Here is a 22,528-nt window from a genome sequence, read left to right as displayed (position 1 = left end):
CCTCCAAGAGCAAATATTGTACTTGGGCTAAGGGTCAGCCAGGAAGTGGTTAAGTCAGCAACATAAGGCATTACCTAAGGACACTCAGACAATCAGTGGAGAGGTCTACAGTGTCCTACTCAAATGCTTTGTAAACACTGCACACTGACATAGCACAGGACGGTTACCAAAAGCAGATTTACTCTAATGCTCCATCTTCTCCCTAAGGTTCCAAGACTTCCAGCCTGGTAAGAAGCTGAACAGACAAAAGCCATTTATGAGAAAAGGAGCTTAGAAAAGACTAAAATGCCATTTTGATGGACCACCAAACACTGAGAACAACGTGTTATTCTCACCCTCACTAAGCAATGTATCCATTATTGTTTCACCAACATCCCAATGGCACGTGATGCAAAACACCGTTGCTGGCTAGTACATCCCTCCTCCCCTTAATTTACTTAGAGAGGCACAACATCTAGGATTTAAGAAACAGGTATTTCAATGAACTTTAGCTTTTCTGTTCATAAATCTTCCAAGAGCAGCTCTACCTCCCCACCAGTGAATTTGGCCTTGATACTTTGCTCTACGGTACGTGTAAGTTTTGGCTTGCAAGCTGCAGGAGCAGCTGTAGCTTTCCCCTGGCTGTATGTGCTCCTTTGATTCCAGGGATCACATGATATCCTCTCAACTTGCCAGCCCAACAGCCCCCTCCAGCTCAGGCAACCTTGCAGTCACAAGTCAGGCTTGCTTTTCATAAACCATCACCGACATTTGCCTGAATATAGTGGGTGGGTGACACAAATTGTTTCCAGAAATGAACCACAGAACCAGGGTTCCTCGGCTCTTTCAGACTTTTCCAAATTCCAGCAACATTTTATTAACTGGAGGTAGATTATTTGGAGAGCTTAATCACTGCTCTGTCTATTCAACTCTGGCAAACACAAACCACCCAGGCTTAAACCACAGAACTTTACGTGTGCCTGCACTGCAGGAGAGCCAGGTCCTGACTGTGGGAAGCAGGGAAGAAACCCCAGAAATTAACTCAGAAAAGCAACAACTTCTCTTCAGTCACACTTTGCAAAAGCAAAAGGGCGCTGGTTTGTACAAGTTTGTGCTGCAGCCACTGAAGGGTTATTCGTCCTCCAGGGGAGGATGAGCATTCCTGTTGTTCCGTGTGCCATTGTCAGCATTCTCAGGGGACCTTGGAAACAGCTCCTCCATAACCCTTTGATCCGGAGAAAGACGACCAGCCCGCCCCCAAAACTACCTGAAGGGCAGCTCCACCTTTAGAAACGAAACTGCAACAGCCCCTTCTGCACTGCAGGTCCCTTCCTTGGCTCTTCTTCCCTTTCAGGCTGAAGCAGAAAAGGAGGCAACAGAAGTAATCAAAATACAGAAGAGAAAAAAAAAAAAGCAGCTAAAAATGCTCACTAGAATTTCCTACATACCTTGCTCCTAAGGAACTCTAATCTAAAATGCTTAAGGTCTTAGCTAGCTGGCCATTACCCTTCAGCATTATTAACCTGCTTCATAAGAGCATCAAGGGGGCCAAACAAAGTCCTTTGTGCAAGATCTGTGCCCATCCTGTAGAAAAACACAAGTGTAGCAGCCTAAATTATTAACATCCTCACCCCATTCTGATCCTCCTGAGCAGAGCCTGCAGTTTTTAATACGTTAATCTCCCACTAATCTTTCACCATGCTGACTTGCCATTTAGGGATCTGCTTTTCCACAGTAACCAAGGTCACCAAGACTCGTGGCAAGTGCCTTTCCAAGGGCTGTTTGCCACTGCAACAGGCAGAAGAAAAAACACCTCACCTTTAGAAGTGGATTGGAATGCCAACTTTTCATTTTTACTACAGTTCTCACTTCCATGAGCTGGACAGAAGCTTCTTATGAAAAAAAGAGAGTGGGGAGTGATGGCTCTTAGTTATGGAATGTGCACATTGAAGAGCTGAAGGCTTTGCTCCGTTGCTGGAACCAGAACACCATCTTCAACAGGGGGTTTGTGTTTTAAAGAAATGTGCAACTCCTATTCCTGGCTTCAGAACTTCACAAGGTAGCAGTTGAAGTCTCACAGCGGGAAAAGCCTTCTATTTTCAGCAGTGCTTGAAATACAGATCCTGATTTCCTCTGTTCAGTGGTTTATCCAAAACATCCCAGAGTACATCAACCTTTCAAGGACAGAGGCACTTGTTCAATGTGGCAAGACCTCCTTCAGCCTCAAGGCATTATTCCTGGGACAGGGCACACCCAGGCTGCACTTACGGGATATCCAGCTCCAAGCTAAGAACATTATCCTCTTTTCCCCTCCACACCAAATCCCCCAATGTGGCTGAACACAAACCCACACTTCACCAGGAAAATGACATTTCAGGTTCCCCTCTGCGCTCACTGTGAGCGAGATCTCACACACACAGACACACAAAGAAATGAATCAGAGCACTGTGGGGTTTTAAAAGCAGAACACAGGTTTATTTACAATCAAGTTCTTATGGGCAGCTGAATAAATAAAAACTTTGCCCCATATACTCTAAGTCCCCTCTGCAGAAAGTGTCTCAACAAAAGGCTGGGTTAGAGGGAGCCTGTCAGAGCAGCTGCCCCCAGCCCAGCCCCTGTGAAGAACACACTTCCTTGGTAAAACACTATCAGGAAAGAAGAAAATAAAGTGCAAATAAAAAGGCAATAAAACGCTGGTGGCTTGTCTTGAGGCCCAGACGATGTGGAAAGGTTTGGCTGGACAAAGATATGCCAGGTAGCTCCCAGCCAGCCACACCAGGGGTTGGGGTGCCAGAACAGGGACAGAGCCAAGACACCGCTCCGTAACACAGAGGGCTCCAGCGCAAGTGGGAATATTGCACGTGTGCTCAAGAAGGGGCAAATGGCCTGGAATTGCCAGCACCAAAACAAACAATGGATTTGGGATCTGACCCCACTGCTCCCCTGTGTTCTACTGAGAGCCGCCAGGACAGGACGGATGAACAGGAAAAGGGACCAAACATGTACATTCTGGGACTGAAGTCACAGTGTGACTACATTCCTCATCACAGCAGCACAACTCCCACGAGTTCAGCAGGCTGAACTTCTCTCTCCTCATGCCCAGTAACCAAACTGCCTGTGGTATAAAAAGATTAAAAATCTTCTATTTTGTGATGTTGATGGGCATTTCAACACGTGGGTGCAGAAGTCCTGAAGAACAGACCATCCCTTCAGGAGCAGGTGAAACCGATACAAGGAGTTCACAGGACAGTGCTGGAGAGCCTGTGCCAGGATCAGAGCAGATCCAAACAGAGCTGGTAAAACTCCAAGGCAGAGTTGCCAGAGCCACAGGAGATTCTCTTTAAAAGCTGTTCCAACACTTTACACTGCCTAGGACCTGTCCACATTTCAGGATCTTCTCGCCCTCCCACCTGAACTTGGCCACGAGAACAGGACACAGGAGACAGGACATGTTTTAAGTCAGCATACACAGTAAATCCTTCCCAAACGTTTCCACCTCAGAAGTGCTGTAGATACATTTGTGTGACAGGATATTTGGCACAGCTGTCTGGTGAGGAATCCTGCTAGTATCTTCTGCCCCAGTTGGTGCAGAGATACTGCATGTAAAGGCATGACTAAGTAGCATTCTCCATCCAGACCAGCTAATCCCTCGCCGAGTCCGAGCGCCACAGCACAGTGGTGGCCGTAAGAAGTCTGACTCAGGCTCCTTTCTCCATTGCTCTACAACTTCCCTCTGGAAAGCGAAGCCCATGTGCTTGTCAATATCCCGACTCAGGATGGATCTGGGCTCGGGTGTCCCTCCTGTTCAGCCCCAGAGCAGCAGCACCACACAGAGCCGTGCACCTCTGGCAGTCAGAACTCAGCCCACAGCACAGCCTTGTTGCCCTTGTCCACGCTGACCACGTGGGCACCCGCTGGCGACCACGCCACTGCATTGATGGGAGAACTGCAACGGAAGCCAGGGGTAAATTTACAAGAAAGCTGAATTCCACCACACTGAACACTGGAATGAAATGCTGTAATACTCTGATCATCAATTAAAAAGCACTTTCTCAGCTCTTGAGAGACCTGGCCTTTTAATAAGTCTGAAAGAGGTACAGTTTCTTCAAAATATATTGAATGTACTTTATCAGAACCGTATCTCAGTTTAAGAATATAACAATAACAAATCTAACCTAATTCAATCTAGAGAATACTGTCATGAATCCACAAGGAATCTGCGTATTAAGAGCTCTCACACCCCAATATAAGTTGCAAGGCTGTACAACAACAACTCTTTCATAGCTCAGAAAGAATCACAACCCAGATCCCCACTTTGGATTGCATGTCCTGCCCTCCTCACCTGTGATGCTTTGCAAGCGTCCTCTCCAACTTCCCAGTAAGCACATTCCAAATGTAGAGGGCCCCATCAGCTGAACCAGCAGCCACATAGTTACTGTCAGGGCTATGAGAAGGTGCAGAAGGCAAAGAACAAATCAGCAATTTTCAGCACACATCACCATTCCACCCACAACTTCCCAAGCAAGAAACTTGGCATTAACTATTCTTTTCAGAGTTACGTGCTGCCAGCACTAGGAGGTGAAAGACTTTGAAATCAGAGTGTTTCAAGACATTGGATCAACATCTACAGATAACACTGCCTTGACCAAGAGGAAACGCTGGGTAAATCACAAACTCTGCCCCAGTTTTTCTAGCTGTAAGTGGGGACCAGAGCAGCCATCAGGAATCACTCACTTTGGCTGCAGAAAGATTTATCAGGTACCTTTATCAGATACCCTGATATCTGACCTTACCTGAACACAACTCTCGTCCAGTCAGAGCCACATTTGAATCCCTGGGCACTGAAAAGGTAGAATCAGATAACTGTTAACTAATTTATAAGAAGAGAGACTTCCAGGTTGTCTCTGAAGATCATGTTAAGGATTTCTGCATGGTTAAAAATAAACTCCAGCATCCCCTTATCTTTGCTGTCAGACTCTAGAGAACTTTGCCACCATGTAGAAAAAGAATGTACCTCTCCATGGAGGTACTGAAAAACACTCCAGTACTGAGGGCAATCCACAACCCAGGGTTCTGAAATTCCCACTGTTCTTGTGAGGAACACACTCACCTGAATGTCTGCTTGACAGCACTAACCCTCAGGTCGATGATCTTGAGCAGATCATCACGGGAACAGGTCAGCAGCTCTGTTCGCTCCGAGTTCAGGTCCAGAGCTGTGATTCTTCCAAGCAGCTCCAACTCTTTTACTATGCTTTCGGTCCTAAAGGCAGCAAGGGAAAAAAAGGGAAGGGAAAAAGACAGCAGTGAACCAGGATCCAGAAGCCAAACCACTGTATTAAAACTTTGACTTGTCCCAGTGTGGAAGAAGAGGAGAGAAAGGATTACTTGGTTTATTCTTAGGTTTTCCTTTTCTCCCAAGCTAGATCCCACCTTGTGGATAGCATTTCCAGAAGACAGTTAGATACAACTTTCCTCACAACCCCATCCTAGAACAGCAAATACTGACCAATGCAGAGTATTTACCAGCAAGCAGGCTGTCTTTTCAGAAAAGAAATGGAATCCCCCCCAAAAAAATCCAAAATACTGAACAAGTATAAAAGTAGTAAAAAAAGTCTCTTTCAATGGCCTTCTGCAACTCCTACAACAGCCTCATTGGCTTCCCAGCTCAGGTAGAAGAGTTCCCTGGCTCAGACTAACCTGACAGCTATCCCATAACCATTCCTACCCCATAAGCTCTCCTACAATAGTTTTACCTGATGTCCCAGAAACGGATTTTCTTATCAAAATGTCCACTCATTACACACTGCTCAGTACACACGATGTCATTGCAGCTAGATCCTGCAAACACTGTTTTTATACCTAAAAAGGAGAAACCAGTGGTGACACACATTCACACTGTAAAAAATGAGGAAAACAGAGACAGAAAACAGTTACTAACCCCCTGACACACACACTGGCCACAGACAGCAGTGCCCAAGGAGTGCCATGGGGCAAATTCTGTCTTAGAATAATCCTGACTTAAGTCTTCAACAACCTCTTTGCCCTTCTTAATCTCCTTTGCTGGGGCTAATATTTCTTTAAATGTGCCTGTGACAGCTGCTTCACTTCTACTTCATATTTAGCCAGCTATAATTTGCTGCTGGTAAACAACATGAAATTGTCTCCTTGACCTCTGGTCACGATCCAGGTATCAAGGTAACCTTGAATCTCAACTGCTCTCTCAAGTCCCAGCAAGTTGAAAAGCCATCAAAAGGAAAAAAATCCAAGGAAACAAAGTGTTTCTCCCAAATTAAAACTTGGATTCTTAGCAATTCCTCCACTTTAGATACTGAAATTTTTGGTACATTTCCATCCACCTCAGGGTTAAAAACCCTGACCTGGCTCCAAGTTTTTAGTGGAAGACTGAAGTACCCACCCCCAGACTCGTAAACAAAGAATCCTCCCAAAACACAGCTGCTATCAAATGTAATAGCACTAACAGCGCTTCCTGCACACACAGGATTCCTTATTCCAGGTAACAGGCAGAAAGAGTCCAGTTACTTGGATAACAACAGACGATGGCATGGCTGCTAATTTTTCCTTTCTTTAGGTTAGCAAGGAGATGAAATAATCTATCTGATGCCAGCCTCCCATGTCCATTCAGCAGAAGCACATGGATGAAAGCCAGAAGTTGTGTCTCCTTACAGACTTTGCTGCGGAGGTCCCAGAGCTTGAGGGTCCGGTCGTGGCTCCCCGAAACAATGCGTGCATTGTCCAGTAAGAACTTGGCTGACAGGACTTTCCCGCTGTGACCCGTCAGGGTGTGCTGAGGACAAGAGATTTACAGGCTGAAACTGCGTATTTCCACTGGCTTCAATCACAACTCGCATATCTGCTGCGTTGTTTGGAGGAAAAAACATCTCCTCCAATTAAACACAGGCTAACACTGAGTAGGAGCGGGAAGGATCGCAGAGACCAGCCTGAAGCTGCGAGACACAGGTCACCCTTGGCTGCAGCTTCTCCTGCTACTCAGGAACCTGCAAGAGCTCCCTTCCTAACACTCCATTCACCTACGTTTCATGGACACACAGCAACTGCAGCACAGCCCTGCAGGAGCAACGGGCAGGAGTTAAACCATGCTGCAAATGGAGGCTGTGCCTTCCTGGTTTTATAGAGAGCTTCCTGCAAGGACACAACAGGGTATGGAGCCCCAGCTGTTGTCGCATCTTAAGGCCTAAAAGCTGAGACAGCCAGAGATTTCAGAAAAACTCCCTGCAGCAGCTTCTGCAAGTGCAGGGAGAGGCTCTGTGGGGCTGAGAACATGAACCGCATTCACTCAGAACTGCTCGATATTTACACCCCAAATCATAAAACAGATAATGAATGACTGAAGAGCTATGAAAAACAAGAGAGATATATTTCTATATCCTTAGATTTGTTTAAATACTCAAAGGACTATCAAACTACACAAAGCAATCTGGGCTTGGGAAACACAAAAGAAAAACCCTTTAGAATGGAATGAGAACAAAGTTTGGAAAAAAAAAAACCCTGATACAAAACACAGAGTCAAAGATCATCTCAGAAAGACCCCTTTGTCTTAAGAAAGGACACAAACTCCAGCAAGGACAATCTAACTTTCACTTTGCATCTCTCTTTCTGCTCTTGCTGCACAGACATTACAGGCAGATACTTGCATTTAAGCAGGGAGTTTGTGGCACAGTTCACTGTGATTTCAGCTTCACTGCCTCCTGCTCGTGTGCAAGCCAAGACAAATCCATACCACACACTCTCAAAACAGAGCGCACTATTTTACCGCAGCAAACAGTGAATGTACTCCAAAAAATTACAGGAAGATTACATGAAGCCAGGTAGATGTCTGCAGGCATAACTAATGTTTTGTAGCAAGTAACCTACACTCTGCTAAACTGGTATTCCCTGTAATTCACACTCAACAAAGAGAAGCTGCAAAAGAACTGATATTCGTCACTTTCCTAACTGAGACCTCACGTCTCCACACTGAGAACTACCCAGTGAATCACCATGCATTGGCTGTAACAACATGTGAAAAATATCAGCAGATTTGGAATATCAAAGTAGCATCTTCCTAAAACAAAAAGTCGAGGAAAAGTGTACATAGGAAAGTACAATTAAAAACCTCCACCCTTGGAAAGCTGAGCTGAAACTTTTCTTTCTTTTTTCACCAAAGGTGAAACTTCCTTTAAATCAGAGCCAAGTGGGAGAGATGAATGTGAGTGCAAAGGAGTTGGGAGGAAAGGAGGAAGCTTTCAAAAGACATTGAGAACAAAGTCTGGCAGGTACAGGCTTGCTGCTCTGGACAGCCAGGCAAGGGGCACCTTTTCAAGACTACTGAAAGTGTCTGTAAATGCCCAACTTCCAAAATTGCCCCGTCCCCATTTGACAGAATTGGGAATACGAGACCCTCATGAGACTCACCCGCAATCGATTGTCATCAACTGTCCAGATTCTGCTGGCAAAGTCATTTGAAGCTGCTAAGAGGTAAGAACCCTGTGAACACAAGTTTCATTTAAAACTCCTTCTGCTGTCAAGATTCAAATTAAACTCAAATATTTCCAATAAGTCATTAAAACCATGTCAGGGCTATTTTGCCACAGCAAAAAAAGAATAAACCCAAAACCACAGTGGCATATACCAGCCTGGAAAGCCAGTGCATTCCTTCCAAAAGGGCTATAGCTTCTGCTTCTCACCAAAATGGGAGTGATTTGTAGAATCATGACTACAGATAAAGCAACATATTTATTATAACAATAAGAATTTATAAGAATATACAATTATAACCAGACCAAAAAGGGCATTCTCCTTTCCCTTCCGCTGCACTGAGGAAACAGATTCTACTTTACCCTCATCTGTTGTGGAGGTGTAATTTTTCTTTCCTCTTTGATTTTTTCTTTTCACTACAGGGAAAAAGCTGTGCTTAGACAGGCCTCAGAGTGGAATTAGCCTGATTCTTGCAGTTTTCATTACAATTCCAACGTTTTAAGCTATGATTCCAAAAACTAAACCTGTCTGAGGAGAGACAAATTGACTCGTTCCCGGCTTTAGGCTCTCAGAAGTCATCCATGATGGAGAATGGGCACCACAGAATTCATGCTTGCACTCCTGTCCACCTCAAAGACTTTCCTGAATCCTTCCAAGTCCATTAACATCTCACCTCAGGTGGCTCTCACCTCAAATGTGTTCAAGCAAAAATCAGAGCTAGTTTCTCCTGCAGATGAACAGCACCAGCACATCTCTAATAAGCTGGTCAGTGCCCACAGGGAGGATCCTTTTGGGTGTGGATCAGTAAAGTTTGGCACACAGAATCATCCCCAAAGGGCAGAAGTTACGTCAGCTTTGTGTTATGGAAGAGGTCTCAGCACAAAAGTCAGATCACGTGCCCAGTTAGAACAATCCAAGACCCCAAACTCCTTGAAGCAGGACTGTAGGATGCTGATCTCAGCCACGTCCCCGATACTCCAGGGTAACATGACCCGAGCACATCTCAAGCTGTCAGCAAACACTCTGCCAGCCACAACATGACTGTGCCGTGACTGGTGAGAAACTGCTGGGAGAACAGGTCATGGAAGTGCAAGTCTTGGGATAATCAGACCTTTTACTATTCATCACAGACCTCGGTAAAGCACTTATGAAAATAAACTACACAGAAATAAAGCCTCAGTGTATCTGTTTTTTTGGTTGTTACACCAGCTTCAGTGGAAAGCTGAAGACTACTTTCTTACTTTAGACAAAGCCAAGTGTATTTATTGTAATTTTATCATAATAGCCCATAACAGCCAATGTCTGAGCTGCATATCATCTTCTGAATTGTAAAGCAAAGATGAGAATTACAGACTGCAGCTTACCAAATTAGGATCTTTTGTACAAATTTAACTATTTGCAGTTACTCTTGGGTTTTCACTCATTTCTTATGGAAACTGATAACAGAGAACAACATAATTCCATTAATTTATTCCCAATCACAAACAGTGGATATTGCACAGATACTCACAGCACTATCAAATTCTATGCTTGTAATCCCAGCATTACTACCAGAGAGGGAACCTTTGGGCTCACACCTATCTGCACAGAGAAAGACGAACAAAAACTTCAGCAAAGGATTGGAACAGAAGCTGACACAAAGTGAACCACAATACGACTTTATTTAACCTCCCACCATACCCCAAAGCAAAAAGATTTACCTCCCAAGACTTCCCAGAGCTTCACCCTGCGGTCCATGCCTCCTGTTGCAAGTAACCGGGAGCCAGGGCTGAACTGCACCGCATTCACCTCCCCGTCATGTGCATCCTGCGGGCAGGAACAGAACAGCCACCCAAAATGCCATCAGCACAGGCCCAAACCCCACACAGCAGCCAGCCACAGAACGAAAAGGTTACACAGAACCACAGCTGTGGATCTTTCAGCAGTTTATAGGGGACAGAGCCACAGACAAACTCTGCCACGGCTGGTGGTGTACAGACAGCAGAAAGGCTGATCCTTATCTGGAGAAAAGAACAAAGGCACATAAAGACCCACACCACAGCAAGGACTTAGCGGGGCTAATAAACTGCCAAAAGCCTTGCAATGCTTCCTACAATGCAGGCTTTTAAGTTACACCAGAAAAAAAAAGTAAGTAAAGGGAGGACAGGACAGAAAAGAGTAACAGGTGATATTCTGTAGAAGGAAACTAACTTTTCTTATGTCCATCTGGAGACAGCCATAGAACATGATCCAAACAGTTCATGCAACCATGGAACACTCAAGTCAGCCTTGAGTTAGGCAAGTCTGCTAGAAAACAGCCTAACAGATTACCTGCATTCCCTTAGTGCCCTGGTGATAATGGTGCCTTTACACTGCTGATGAAGCAGTGCCAGCACAGTGTGACAGCACCTTCTCCAGAGAACTTGGGTTTAAGCTGTGCTTCCTATTTGCATGTGCAGTGACACCCCTGCTTTCTCACACCTTAATGTTCTGATTTCTTAACCTTTTAAAACCTATGGAAATTCTAAGATTCATTTCTTTTTATTGCCCTGTTCATTTCACAGCTTTAAATTACTTGCCCACACAGTATTACTATCACATTATCAATTAATCTGCTGCATTCCTTTTTAAGTATTTTCAGTAACTGCTCCTTCAAAACCAGCCTTTCTTGTATTTTTCTGCAACATGTTGCTTGAACTTGGTCTGCCAGCTCATATTTAGGGGTCATCACACTTCAGATCTGATCTCCCTGCAGGTGCAGAAGAGCCACTCACAACAAAGCTGGTCAAAGGCCTTGCCAGGAAGCTCTGCCTGAGAAGGATGCTGAAGTGATTTCCTTTTCTGCCTTGTACTCATCTCTCCAAAGGTGAGCCCAGTCTGCCACACCCCTGCCACAGAGTCCTTGCATTAATTCCTGGAATGCTGTGCCAGAGCTAGACGTTCAAAACACAGGAGCTAGAGCCTAACACCTCCTGTGCTGATGGTCCCTTTCAAGCTCCAGCTGTCACTTAAGTCATGCCCCTATTCTCCCTTCAGGTAACACTCCTTCCTCCTCCACCCCACAGCTTCTGCCAGAGAGGCTGCACCAGGGCAGGCAGGGACACACGAGCAGGCAGGGACACACGAGCAGGCAGGGACACACGAGCAGGCAGGGACACACGAGCCTCCACGCTGCAGTGAGCCACGCTGGGACTCTGGATGGAAAACATAAGTCATTTCACACCCCCGAAAAATCCACATCCAGCTCTGGAGTGCCCGAGAAAGCTCCAGACACCTGTTCAAACAAGCAGCTGCATTACAGGACAATTTCCCACAGTATCTTTCATTCAGAAGGCAATGCCCTGCACAGACATTTAAGTTTTGCCTTGTGAGGCCAAAGAACACACAAAGGAGGTCTCAGCTTGAAAACCTTTGATCATGCACAGCAAATGAAGACACCCCACCACCATGAGCTCCTCTTAACCAGGTCTGTTGGATTACATTCGGTGCCACAACTCCCTTCACTGTGGAGAACTGGCCTGAATTAATCCCAAACTGTCAGCAGTCTCTTTCTCCATGACAGCTCTACTATGGCATGATAGAATAGGGACTGTTGGGAGCCAAGAGAATAATGGGGTGTAATTCCCCTGTGCCCTCAGAAAACTTCTTTGTCATCATCGACCTCAGTAAGACAGACATCGAGCACACTGGCTCTGGAGAACACCTGGGCTAAGAGTTACAGGGAATAAACCAGGCTACCAAACCAAGAACTCCTTCTTGTTTGGCAGCGCTAACAGAAACAGCTCCAGGACATCAGTTCCTTCACCAAGAGGATTCACTACCTCCAAAGACAGTAAGAGGAATGGCAGAGCAGAGAATTTGTTCTATACTCACAAAGACACAGATGGCAGTAGTGGGCACTCTCACTTCCTTACTGGCACCTGGATGTGGCTCTGTATTATCCTGGGGAGCAGGGAGCGAGGATAAAGAACGCCTCCTGAGACCAAACAAAGTAGAAACATTTTAAAATGAACAAGGAACACTGTTTCTCTTGAGTTCATCCATCTGTATCTGTCACTTAACTACACTGTACAGCAAGTAAAAAATGGGGGAAGGTACTTTTCACTTATTTTTATCCCATCTTTCAAAAATTACGTTTGTTGTATAACACCGCGTTCACTTGTGGCTTTTGGTATTTCACAGTTCACCAGATAAGTTACCTGAACTGATTACTGACTTCATTTTGGAGCAGTCCTTAACTTTTTTAATAGGAAGAGAAACATGGCAATGACTGCAGTTCCATCATTATGTCTGGGGAGACTCAACATCATTGCAGCACTACATCCCTGGCAGCAAAATGCTCCATTCCCAAGCTTGGGCTGCTCCATTTAAGCAAAGACCATCTACCTAATGCAGAACTTGGTTTAGAAGGGCTGGTTCCACTATGGATACCAAGCACAGAACCCAGCAACTTATTTTAAATAACCCTATTAAAGGAGCAAAGTGCAGTGGAAAGTAAGAGCAAACCCCACATACTCTATCCACAAAGAGGGGCTCATTACTCTCTTACTGTAGACAGTTTCTAGCCAGAGTTATCAACATCTGAAATCTAATGAGGACAATGCAGCTGGGTTCCATGTCACTTCAGAGGAATACATTCACATGCTGGACTAAGCGCGGAGAATGTTTTCACCTGGCAGCATCAGAAGATTGATGTCCCAAAAGGGGAGACTCAGACAGACTGGAGGGAAAGGTCAGAGGTCAGCACACGGCAAGATGGAAGAAACAGGAAGTTGAGGAGAACAAAAAAGAAAAAAAAAAGAAAGGCAGAAGCTAGAAGAAAGGCTGAAAATACTTGCTCGTATTCCCTGTATCACCAAGATTTTGGTGTACATTGAAACCAATATACAAAACAAGGAGGTGAAAGTGTTCTAACCTACCCAAAGATATTAGTGATAGAGTCCAGAAGGCCTCCAGCTGGCTGGGAGAGTCGCTTACTGAAGGAGGGGAGCACAGGTTTAAACCTTGTGAATAGCTTCTCCACATAAAGATCAATACAAACACATTTCATAGCAACACGTCCCTGGAAGGACTCCCTCCCCTGCAGACCCAGCCCAGAGACAGAGAACACCAAAGGCATCCGTGCAAAAGTAACTGCAACTCATGGCTTGTGAGTCAAGTTTCTGCCATTTCCCTCAGCCTCACCCCGTGAACTGCTGGGTTTAAATATATGAGCATGCAAAGTCTGAAGTTTCAAGCAAATTTATCTGTGAACTCATGTAACTACCTCTTACTTTCCACTCACTGCTATTTTAGAGCAAGAAGCAGATGCATTTAATCTAGGTGAAGTTTATGTTAGTATTTCAGCTAAACCCAGCTATTTGCAGTCACATCGATGTCATGTAGTAATGAAGGCATAACAGTAATAGGCACTGCTATACCCGTGTTATTAACTACTTTGTTTTTAAACCTTTTAGATTAAACACATTTTTCCGGCACTACTGTAATTTAGTTAAAGCAGCACAGGAAAACCAGCACATCTTGAGCGCGGTAACAGAACACAGGACACGAGTTTCCTACTGCTCTGGTGGAAGTACTAAACTGTGTTCCAGCTAAAGGCAACTCCAAACCCGAGGTGACATTCCCAACAGTGTTCCAACTCTCCTATGCCCTCTGCTCTTGCTCAGTGACACGCTCCACAGCCCCGCTGCCCACACACCTGGCCACGCGGCTGACGGCTCGCACCGGAGAGGTTTCCTCCGCTGTGTCCGAGGCTTCATCCGCCAGCACTTCGATGTCATCATCCCTGCTGGAGTGACAGAGAACATCTCATTCCCAACCAGCCGCAGCTTCCCATGGAAACCACCCAAAAACGGGCACAACTGACATGGTGAGCCCGCTCCAGGGTCCGTCAGTGCCCGTGCCCAAACCCACTCCAGGGCTATGCAGCTGCGGTAACACGCAGGCAGGTCCAGACAACACGCGGACCTGGCTGTCACTACCAGACAGGTCACATTCAACATACAATGTCTGAAAACAAACACAGGCAGCAAATGAACTGCAGGTTTCTTCTTTCCAGCTGCCAATTCCTCTTCACTGGTCACAGGGTTGGATTTCCACAGCCGCTATTTCTGTTGACAGACCTCCTTTCCAGATTCTCCTTACTGCAGACATTTCAGCACTACAAACAGCATCATAACAACCTACCACATCTGGGCAAGGCTTCAGCAGAGTGAACTGTATTTGCTGGAACAGTTACAGAACAGCAAAACCGCCAGTTACTGCACCATCAAATACAGGTGATATTGCATCAGCACCTTTTGCCGTTTCAGAACAGGGAAGTGTTAAAAAAAGCACAAGAGTCTGAACTGCCCTCCTTCACCCACACCAAAGACATCCTCATGCTTTCTGTGCTGTTGCACTTCAGGTGGCGCACCACTAAATACCAGGGATGTTTTGGTTCATTCCACTGAAGTGCTGCTGTATGACTGAACGCAAGTGTGAGGTGCCAACACACGTACCATAAATTAATCCAGCCAAAGCTGAATGTTTTCTCCCATTAGTCACCATGGGCTCTGACAACGAGTATTTCTTTCCTTCAAGGATGATTTTCCCTTCACTGCTGATTTTGCAGGATAAACTATTTTTAAACACACTTGACCAACCTAATGCCATTTGATTGAGGAGGAAGTTTAAATTCAGCCTTTAAATAGGAGTAAACCAATTTCCTGCCATCGCTCAGTTGCGAAAGGAGTTAAAAGGATGGGACTGCTGCACAGCTGCACTTTTAGTTCTAAGATTTTGGAGGACAGTATACATAAAAAGGCTATGGAAAATATATACTTTGATTTAATGTATCAGGCTGATATTTCAATAAAATACTATCAAGTTCTGCCAATATTTCTTCTTAAAAATCTAAAGTTTGTGCTATTAAAACTATGTAGCAAAAGACCTTCCATGTTAACAACATAGTTTTAAGTGAATATAAACACCAGGGCACTCCCCTTGAAATGCTGCAATTTTCCCCTTCAGTAAGCAGCACATTTATACACACAAACCCTCTCCAATTACAAAATCAAAGAAATCCAAACCATCTGTGAAGCAGTCTGAGCAGTTTACAGAAGCAATTATGCTACAGGCTCTCTTGTACTCCCTACCCCAAACTTTTGCACAGATCCTGTTCCAGAGTAGATACACTGCTCCCGTCATGTGCCAGGACGTGCAGCACAGGACCCACCAGGATCCCAGGATGCGAATATAAAGACACAGATCTCAAGAAGGAGCCTGCACACTGCTCTGGAGACTCCCAGCAGTGAGAGTGCAGCAGGTGCTGCTGTTCTGGACTGGGCTTACACCTTTATCAGCCCAGGGCAAAGCATCTACACCATCCACTGCCCACTGCAGTCACCTGATTAAACATCACCCAGGGGTAAACACAGCAGGAAGAGAACAATAGACTAGAGAGACTTTTTTTGGCTTACCAGGTAAAGTAACTCCACATTGATCAATTTTTTCTCAGACAATAAATCCCAGTATAGTGAGGGATATATTTTCACCCATGTTGACTGACTCAGTACCTGTTCCTACAGGAAATCCTTGAGCACATTTGTAGTTCAACTCTTTCAAATCCGGGCAACTCCCGAGTAATCGTTTCATGACTTCATTATTTCATGAAGAATTATTTTAAAGACCAAAGGCATCATACAACAAAGATTTTTATGCTGAGATGACAACATACACTGTCCCTATGAACCATTTTTGGGACTTTCAGCCCAAGCATCTATTTTGAGTCCTAACAGAGCTCCTTCTTCTGTAAGTTCAAGTAGGGAGAATTACTGTGCATTTCCGACTTCACATGAAAGTTTAAACACTCCTCTCCCTCACCCAATTTAGAAACAACAAAGATCCCATTTATCATGCATCTGCATAGATCTGAGGCACAAACTATGAAGGAGACTCCAGAAATCACGACTGCTTACGGTTCAACAGGCAGGGGCTCCTTGGCAGCTTCCGCCAGCTCCTTCTGCAGCCTGGCCTGGCGTCTCCTAAGGAAAAAACCCCAAGGTTACTTAAAAAAAACACACTCCAAAGGCTACCCTGCACAGCTGTGATGGGCTTCATGAGATTTAAAAAAAGAGTAAAATAAAAATAATAATTAAAAATCAGTCCACTGCCCTAATTTTATCCTGCTTTTCAAGACACTCAAAGCAGGAGAGGCGGTTTTCTTACGGTGAATAGCAAAGGACAAGATCACTCCAGTGAGGCAATAAGGCAAAGTGAACCCACGGCCCTTTATGACTCATATGGCTACAGATTAGCTTGGAGGGTAAAAACTTGCCAAAACAATGATTAAGTTAGTAAAGCTAATACAAAACTGCCAACTACTATGAGACTTGCAGTACAGCTCTTACTTTCCAAGCATTGTTAGCTGGGAAGTAGCTGAAGCAATTCAGAAGAAATAATATTTTGCAAGGAAAAAAACCCATACAAACCTATTTTTGCAAGTCATACATAGCTCAGTCTCTTGCTCATTTTAGAGAAATGCAAAAAACACTGAAGTTAGTTCAGCCAAAAAAGGATAAAACTAGGAGCAGTACAAGACACAATATGAACAGGAGAAGTTCAAATATAATACCAGTAAAAAACCCGAGTTTCTATCTGTTTTCTAATCTTCAGGCCACAGCTAAATGTTGCTCAAGAAACTAAAGAACATGTTTTATTCATTTAAAAGACAGGAATGTTTCCACAAAGCATCAGTCTGCATTGGCCAGAAGAAGGAACACAAAGTTCTGGACTCTCCCTGTGTTGTGCAAGAACAGAGATCTCAGAGATCAAAACTAAATCTGCTTTTATCCTCTGCACTCGTAACTTGAAAATAGACTGGGTTTATCAAAGAGACATCATGGATCTCACCTTGAATCCTTTTCATTTTCTGCGTTTAAACGATTGGCTTCTTGTGCTTTCTCTGCCATCCAACGCGAGACCAGCTCCTGGTTGTCTTCAGTAGTTTTCCTTAGTTTCTCCTCCAAGGCATTGAAGGTGATCTGGAGAGCATCATATTCATCTTTCAGTGTCTGATTAGCTCGCTCAAGATCTTGCAGTTTGCTACGCAATTCCTGGCACTCCGTTTCCAGGTCAGAAATCTTTTGCAAATACTCTGCAATCCTGGAATGGCAACAAAACACACAAAACAATGAGGATGTCCTTTGGGACCTGGGCCATCTTCTCTGTGCTGTTTGCACAACGCCTCACAAAGGCATTTTTAGCCCCTGGCTAGGGCTCCTAGAGAACATTACAACTGTAATGAAGAACTCAGACAAAACAGTTCCTACTCACTTGGCTTCGTTCATCTGCATCTCTTTGTCCTTCTGCTGCATTTGGTTGTTCAGATCAATGACAGACTGGGCCAGCTACGGAGAGCAGAAAATTAGGTTACAAACTGCAGGGGTGCCAGCTGGATAACACACCCTGAGCAGCCACCACTGCACAGACCAATCCAGCTGTGATCCAATTCAAAGCATGGATCACACCTTTCAGGTCTTTTTTTCCTTGCCTTTCTGTGCAGATCTATTTACTGTCCTTGTCACACAGCTCTTTGAATCAGAGAATCCACTTTCAAAAATGAGTTGCTAAAAAGTTACTGTCCTTTGATATCTCAATCTTCCTTCAAAAAGTTTCCTTAATAAAGTCACATCAAACAAAATGCATATTGGGAAGACATTTCAGTAGCAAAAAAATTAATATAGAAACTAAAAAATTGCCAAGTAAGTAAACCAACAAATGAGTGCTGAAGAACCAAGAAACAAAGAAACCAAGAAACTAATCTTCCTGCTTTGGCCAGGATGGCCATTGCAGGAGACATGCAGCTCATAATGTAAACTCAGGTGTCACCAAGAGCTTTCCCCCAAAGAAAGTTGCTGGTGGAGTGTCTGCAGTGCACAGGCCAACGTTACAGAGCTGCAACTGCCAGAAGACAGCTCTGCAATCAGAGCTTGGAGAAAAGTACCTGCCTGTCAGGTACTTCCCACCACCTTGAGGGGGAAAGAAGGACTTGTCAGAGATCTGAGCAGTCGGTGCACACCTCCTGTAGAGCTGTCTCGCCTTTGGAAAGCTCAGAATTGCTGACACTGGAGCTTAAAAATCATGCCGTGCTGACAATGTAAGCTCTCATCTCCTGGTGTCAGTGTTACAGACCAGCCACCTCTGGTTGATTTTAATCATCAAAAATTGGGGAAGCTTAAAAAGGCCCTACACAAAGGAAGGAAAAAATGATGATTGGTAAAATTAAGGTCACGCTCCCCGAGGGCCACGTAGGGACCACTTAGAGCACGAGAGGACTCTCTGACCTCGCCACGTTTCTTGTGAAGCTCAGTGAGCTCCTCTTGGTGCTTGATCTTCAGCTGTGCCAGTTCCTGCAGCTGAGCATCATTCCATGTGCCATCGTGTCCTGGGCTGCAGCTGGAGAGAGAAGAAATGTCACAAACCAGAACCAATCATTCCTGTGCCTTTGACAGGCTCAGGGCATCGCCTCCCTTGGACTCTCTACACTGCACCAGAGACACGGGTCATTCATAACACACCAAACCTGGCTCCCCCACCACACGCTCCTTCACCAGCCAAAAGGGCATCACACAGCACTGGAAAGTTACAATTCCTGAGGACTAGATTCACCTTTTTGTACATCTGTAACAAAGACCTCAAAATCAAATGGAAGATAACTAGCCTTTGTTTAAATTTGCATGAAGAAAAGTGAGTCTTAAAAGTACACTCTCCAAATGCTGGAACAACTACAAGCACATCCTATAGCTCTGGCCATGCATACCCCTATAGCCAGAATTAGGTACTCTTCCCTTGGCCTTGAGAGAAGTAAAAACACTTTTCCTCAGCTGTCTAGGATTAGAAAAGTAATTTCAAAATTTCAAAAGCAATTTCAAAAAACTGTCATATATTGAGCACAGTATCAGAGTTCAGCTTAGCATTTACTTCAAGAAGCTGTTTCTGTGCTTTTCTTCTCATCCTCATTGACTCCAGCCTCATCTCTCGGAGCAGGTGCTCAACCAGGATCCGACTCCCATAAACTGGAGATGGTTCAAGACAACTGCAGCCACCAGGAAGCTTTTGGGAACTCCAGCCTGCTGGCTAAACACTGACATTTTGCCTGCAAATCCTCTTTCTCTGCTCTATTGATTTGGTTTGTACCCCAATTAGACACACCCGCACAGTTCTGCGTTACGGAGCTGTGCTCGTTCCAGGCAAAAAGAACTTCAACAGAGGAAGCAATTCCCACAGAAGTAGGAATTCTGGGCTCCTCAGCCCTGCCCAAGGGACTCTCCCTGTGGGATGTACAGGCTGTCCAAAGGACAATGCTTTGCTGTCGAGCCAAACAGCAGCAGAAAGAGCAGCATGACCCCAGCCTGCAGCACCAGAGTGCTATTCCCAGGTTAGAGAGGACTCCTGCTAAAAACAGTAGGCAGAAAAATACCTTCCTTTTAGCATCTGGTGCTTATTTGGGGCTGACACTTCACAATCATGTGTTTTTTTTATTCTCCCCTTCTAGGTAATAACACAGATTGAAAGAATCCAAGACATCCATTTCTCGCTGAACTGCAATCCAACAATTCCATAACCCTTAGGAACTAACAGCAGGTAAATACTATAAGCATTACAAGGCAAACAGATCAGAAGGAGCAGCTCCTTCTGGCCCACCTGCACACTGTGAGTTTGTGGCAAATCAATTTCTGTCCCAAATTTGGTCAGACTTTTGTCTGTAACTTTTGTACTGTAACTTCATCACATACTTAAGACACAGTTGTAACTTATTTTCAGTTCAACAGACTTCCCAGTTTGTTGTGTGCCAGATCACTGTAGTGTCCCAGGAGCTGTTTGTGTAAGGTTTAGGTTTCAGGGGTGCACCACAGACGAGGAGTTTTACACACCTGATCTCATGTCTGTTCTGTATGTCATATTTTTCTGCTTGAAGCTTATCAGCCAGCACTGCATGAAGGTCTGACTTCTCCAGCAGCTTGTTATCTGCAAGAGCAAAAAGTGCAATTAAGAAGATAACCAGAGAGCAAATCCAGATTCCCACATTCCCCTATCAGCAATGATCTAGTCTGTTAAATTACTGTGACACAACCAAATGCTATGGGAGCCTCCACCACATTAGAGTGCTCTCTCTCCCCTTTGATCTCAGCAGGTTAAGGCACTACCCACCTACAAACCCAAGAGTTCCTCCTTAGTCCAGATGCTGTGTGGGACTGGTGTAAGCAAGCTCAACAGAGAGAGAGACTGCTCAAGTGCATTGCTATCTGACAGAACAGGAAGAGTTCAAAGTTTAGGCTCTTTACAACCCCTCGGATAACAGCAACAAGAACAACCCCGCTCAGAGCCCCGCTCAGCCCCCCCCACCGTGTGCGGGCACGGCCGGGCAGGGGAGCCCCGCACAGACAGCGCCGGCCCCCGAGCAGCTCCCGGTTGTACAAAGGACCGTGAACACGGTCAATAGCACTATTGTTCCCAACTCCACGAGCATCTGGGCAGGAATCGGGCAGACAATTCACACATTCAATCGCTGTCCGCACCACAAAGCGCCTCATCCTCTGGGGGAACGGAGAGAAACAACTCCTCGTTTTCCTCGACAAAGGAGAACCCCGACCTTCCCCAGCTGCCACCAACACGTCCCGCGGCACAGCGAGGCCCCGGGCCCTGAGCCGCCCCGGCTCTCCCGCTTTCGAGGAGGGGCAACCCTGGAATGGCCCGGGCTGAAGGGCCCAGGGCGGTCGCCTGGTCCCCATTCCCTGCTCTGGCAGGGCCATCCCAGAGCACGTGGCACAGGACTGCGTCCAGAGCGTTCTGGAATATCCCCGCTGAGGAGACTCCACACCCTCTCTGTTCAGAGCTCGGTCACTGCACAGCAAGGCAGTTCTTCCTCCTGTCCAGGTGGAGGTCCCTGGGCATCAGTTCCCGCCCGCTCCTCCTGTGCCATTGCAGCCCCCCCGAGCAGAGCCCGGTCCCTGCTCTGCCCCGTCCCTGCAGGCACTGAGGGCACGGGCGGTGCAGGAGCAGCGCTTACACTGGACGATGATCTCCTCGAAGGCCTGGCGCTGCAGCCGGTCCCGCCGCCGCAGCTCCGCCGCGATGTGCCGCTTCCATGGGGGGAACCCGGCGGCGCGCAGCCCCGATGCCATACCGGGGGGCCGGGAGGGCGGAGCGGGAGGAGCCCCCGCGAGCCCTCAGAGCTGCCACAGCCCGCACAGCCCTCGGAGCACCCTCGGAGCACCCTCGGAGCCCTCACGACCGGGCCGGACCCGCCACCGCCCCGCGCCGCGTCAGGGGCCCTCGCGCCTCAGCGGCGCGGCGCGACCGCGGCTGGCTCGGCACTGCCTGTGCCGCCCGCGCTCCTCCCGGATGGCCCCGGCCCCGCTCACCCCCCACCCCGTCCCCACCCCGGGGGCAAGAGCGGCGGGATGGCGCTGCCCGCGGGGGCAGGGGCTGCTCAGGCAGGGAGGCAGGCACCTTTCTGAGGAGAGGGGGCCTCGCGCCGGCCATTTTGTGTCCTTCCCACCAGCGCATCCGTGCGCTGCCGCCATCTTGAGTGTGTCCAGCTTCTCCTCTCCCCGAGCCGCCATCTTGAGTGTGTCCAGCTTCTCCTCTCCCCGAGCCGCCATCTTGAGTGTGTCCAACTCCGCCTCTCCCCGGGCCGCCATCTTGAGTGTGTCCAACTCCTCCTCTCCCCGAGCCGCCATCTTGAGAGGGCCGTGGCCGCCCCCGCGGGGCATGTGCAGCCCCGCACACAACCACAGATGCTACAGCTGGCCCTAAAGCCATCCCAAACGCTCGCTGCTCGGCCCTAAAGCCATCCCAAACGCTCGCTGCTCGGCCCTAAAGCCATCTCAAACGCTCCCCGTTCGGCCCTAATGCCATCCCAAACGCTGCTTGGCCCTAAAGCCATCCCAAATGCTCCCTGTGCAATCACCCCGCTCACCTGCCACTGTCACACCTCAGCCTTCGAGAAGGGTGGTGGTAAAATGAACTCTAGTTTGGGGCTTTCTAGGTAAAATTATTATCTATTTATTTATTATGAACTGCCGTGCAG

The 22,528-nt window shown here is 46.5% G+C and overlaps 1 protein-coding gene and 2 non-coding genes across 9 annotated transcripts; all 3 read right to left on the bottom strand.

Annotated features, from left to right (window-relative positions):
* Window positions 1-61: 61 nt before the first annotated feature.
* Window positions 62-21,713, bottom strand: ATG16L1 (autophagy related 16 like 1). Of its 7 annotated transcripts, none has more exons than XM_027878370.1 (19): window positions 21,506-21,713; window positions 20,370-20,463; window positions 18,780-18,891; window positions 17,770-17,843; window positions 17,347-17,598; window positions 16,413-16,478; window positions 14,153-14,242; window positions 13,374-13,430; window positions 13,127-13,174; window positions 12,328-12,430; window positions 10,176-10,281; window positions 9,986-10,056; window positions 8,413-8,484; window positions 6,664-6,784; window positions 5,733-5,838; window positions 5,090-5,239; window positions 4,773-4,820; window positions 4,322-4,423; window positions 62-235 (listed from the first exon to the last, which is right to left on the bottom strand). In XM_027878370.1, the coding sequence occupies exons 1-19, from the start codon at window positions 21,618-21,620 to the stop codon at window positions 184-186; spliced, it is 1,839 nt and encodes a 612-aa protein (XP_027734171.1). In that variant the 5' UTR covers window positions 21,621-21,713; the 3' UTR covers window positions 62-183. The 7 variants fall into 7 exon arrangements, with proteins under 7 accessions (XP_027734171.1, XP_027734168.1, XP_027734170.1 ...); XM_027878367.1 differs by lacking the exon at window positions 62-235 and adding an exon at window positions 2,428-3,925 and having other exon boundaries at window positions 21,506-21,711; XM_027878369.1 differs by lacking the exon at window positions 62-235 and adding an exon at window positions 2,428-3,925 and having other exon boundaries at window positions 14,153-14,239; window positions 21,506-21,711.
* On the bottom strand, window positions 9,346-9,608 carry LOC114054856. The gene has a single exon (XR_003570604.1).
* LOC114054857 lies at window positions 11,847-12,116 on the bottom strand. The gene has a single exon (XR_003570605.1).
* Window positions 21,714-22,528: the final 815 nt, after the last annotated feature.

The sequence above is a fragment of the Empidonax traillii genome, unplaced genomic scaffold (assembly GCF_003031625.1).
Source record: "Empidonax traillii isolate 1590-97213 ecotype Southwest subspecies unplaced genomic scaffold, ASM303162v1 scaffold40:size2234952, whole genome shotgun sequence".
Taxonomy (NCBI): Eukaryota; Metazoa; Chordata; class Aves; order Passeriformes; family Tyrannidae; genus Empidonax; species Empidonax traillii.
The sequence above is the reverse complement of the archived record's forward strand: the minus strand, read 5'-3'. Positions and strand labels throughout refer to the sequence as shown.

Excerpts from the sequence above, each read along its gene's own strand:
- ATG16L1 (XM_027878367.1), bottom strand. The coding sequence starts at position 21,620 with ATGGCATCGGGGCTGCGCGCCGCCGGGTTCCCCCCATGGAAGCGGCAC. Across the intron at positions 16,479-17,346 it reads GAAAATGAAAAGGATTCAAG|GAGACGCCAGGCCAGGCTGC; the intron begins GTGAGATCCATG and ends TTTTTTCCTTAG. Across the intron at positions 13,431-14,152 it reads GCCGTCAGCCGCGTGGCCAG|TAAGCGACTCTCCCAGCCAG; the intron begins GTGTGTGGGCAG and ends CCCCTCCTTCAG.